Source organism: Meriones unguiculatus, chromosome 1, assembly GCF_030254825.1.
Source record: "Meriones unguiculatus strain TT.TT164.6M chromosome 1, Bangor_MerUng_6.1, whole genome shotgun sequence".
NCBI lineage: Eukaryota > Metazoa > Chordata > Mammalia > Rodentia > Muridae > Meriones > Meriones unguiculatus.
This window is the reverse complement of record NC_083349.1, coordinates 30,718,368-30,720,785: the sequence shown is the minus strand read 5'-3', so window position 1 is coordinate 30,720,785 and position 2,418 is coordinate 30,718,368. Positions and strand designations below refer to the sequence as shown.

At 35.9% G+C, this 2,418-nt stretch overlaps 1 protein-coding gene across 1 annotated transcript; it reads right to left on the bottom strand.

Moving 5' to 3' along the window:
- Positions 1-317: 317 nt before the first annotated feature.
- On the bottom strand, positions 318-1,244 carry LOC110565868 (olfactory receptor 5B3-like). Its single transcript, XM_021663640.1, has one exon. It carries the CDS (start codon positions 1,239-1,241, stop codon positions 318-320), a length of 924 nt encoding a protein of 307 aa, XP_021519315.1. The 5' UTR covers positions 1,242-1,244.
- Between the last annotated feature and the right edge of the window lie 1,174 nt (positions 1,245-2,418).

Below are 2,418 nucleotides of genomic sequence, written 5' to 3'. Positions count from 1 at the left end.
TAAAATGATTTGAATTCATGTGACAGAAATAATGTTGTACGAAAAAGGATTAAATATTATAATATTCAATAATATAATATTATAATATAATAATATTGTTTTTCAAAAGCTCATCTAAATTTATCATGGTCACTTTATTCATGTTTTATTCTTCTAAACAACATGTTAACTTTTTCAGCAAACAGAGGTGAAGATGTCACTTCAATTTCCTGCATTCAGTGAAGGGTGCAAAATGAGATTCAGTATTAAGAGTTAATATTAGAGGAATGAATCCAGATGTTTGGCATCCCAAAAAGTTAAAATCCAAGCTATTAACATTATCTTGACCTCAACACAATCTTTGTGAATGCACTCTTCACATCCTTATTCCTCAGGCTGTAGACCAGAGGGTTCAACATGGGAATGACCATGGTGTAGAAAACAGATGCGATTTTGTCAATGTCCATGGAGTGACTGGAGCTGGGCTGCAGGTACATGAATATGACTGTCCCATAGAAAATAGACACTGCAGTGAAGTGCGAGGCACAGGTAGAGAGAGCTTTACGATATCCTGAAGCTGAGTGCATCTTTAGTATGTTGGTAAAAATGAATGTGTAGGATATTAAGATGAGTATAAGAGCAAAAAAGATATTGAAGGTGGCTACATAAATAAGAACCAGTTCATTAACATGTCTATCAGAGCAAGATACAATCATGACTGCTAAAACATCACAGAAAAAATGATGGACCACATTGGACTCACAGAAGGAAAGACTTAATGCATCCATAGTATAGATAAAAGCATTCAGGAAACCACAGATATAGCAGCCAATGACTAGACACGCACACACACGTGTTGTCATGGTGGTGGCATAGTGTAAAGGCTTACACACTGCTGCATAGCGATCATAGGCCATTGAAACCAAAAGGTAGTTTTCCACATTGGCAAAGTTTGCAAAAAAGAACATTTGGGAGGCACAAGCATTGTAAGACATAATCTTGTCTCCTGTAAGGAATCCAGCTATGACCTTGGGAGTGACTGTTGAAGAGTAACAAAAGTCCACCAAGGACAGATTACTCAGGAAAACGTACATGGGGGTGTGAAGCCGAGAGTCCAAGAGAATCAACATGAACATCCCCAGGTTCCCCACTAGGGTGATGGTGTAGATGAGGAGGAAGATGATGAAGAGAGGAAGCTGCAGACGTGGGTCATTGGTGAGTCCCAGCAGGATAAACCATGTCACTTCTGTCCTGTTCTCCATTAATAATATCAGCTAACCAACTGAAGACCTTAAATTTAAAACAAACTAAAAAAAAAAAAAAAGTAGAATAATGAGATAGTTCAGTGGTTACAAGGAAGCCTGGCTTTCTATTCCAAAGGACCCAGCTTCTATATGGCAGCTCACAACTATCTGTAATCCAGTATGATGGATACATCTGACACCCTCTTCTGGCTTCCTCAAGCAAGAGACACACAATGCGCATAGACATACATAGAAGCAAAACATCTAAATATGAACATATAATTAATTTTTAATTTAGTAATAGGTTGATAAAGTAATTGGAATGTGGGGAATTTTAACTGCCTTTCCACCAAAAAGCAAAATGATTTATATTTTTTAGCTACATATAAACAGTTTAGTTACTGTGAAAATGGTTTATTTCAATGTGTCAATGTACCTCTTCACTTATCCCAGACTTTAGAAAACTAAAACCATTCTACTTACCTGTCAAAGGCTAGTATAGAAACTGCCTGTTCTCTGTCAATAGCATAATAAATTTGATAAGTAATTGCATCCAAGTAAATTGGCAAGCACAACAGATATAAATTTCCTGCATCTTTTAAACAACATTAGTACCAGTTTCTGTTCTGGATCTTGGCAAACTTTCAACCCATTGCAAGCTAACAATCTATAATAATTTAACTTGATTTCAACGAATAATTTTTTTTCTTTTGTTCAGTCACAGTGAACTGAATGCATACTGTGTGTAGGTTCATCTTGGCCAGTATATAATTGTTCTCATTAAAGATTAATCAAGCAAAATATTCCTGACCTAACTGTGAAATGATTTTTCTAAGTACTAGAAAGTTATGAAAAAAGCAATGATCTCTGAGTTGCATGTTCACTTTTTTTCCACACACATTCTCATGCTTTTGGTATCAAATGTCTGGATACATTGCTAAGGATTTATCTACAAGTACAGGTATGATTGGGTCACTGAAGGCTTTAACTTGAATTAGTATGCTTAATGTTGCAATTAGTAGTTTGTTGAGCTTAGAAGTATGTTGGGAGAATGTTATAACTCAGATATAGTTTGGAAGGAAGACATATCATCAACTAAGACAGAGAGAGCTCAAGTTTTTGGAGGATATATTTACCACATCATTCACTGACTACCTAGAAATCACCTAACTTCTCCTAACACCATACTGCTATT

Bases quoted from the DNA above. Each gene is read 5' to 3' on its own strand.
- LOC110565868 (XM_021663640.1), bottom strand. From the start codon at position 1,241: ATGGAGAACAGGACAGAAGTGACATGGTTTATCCTGCTGGGACTCACC.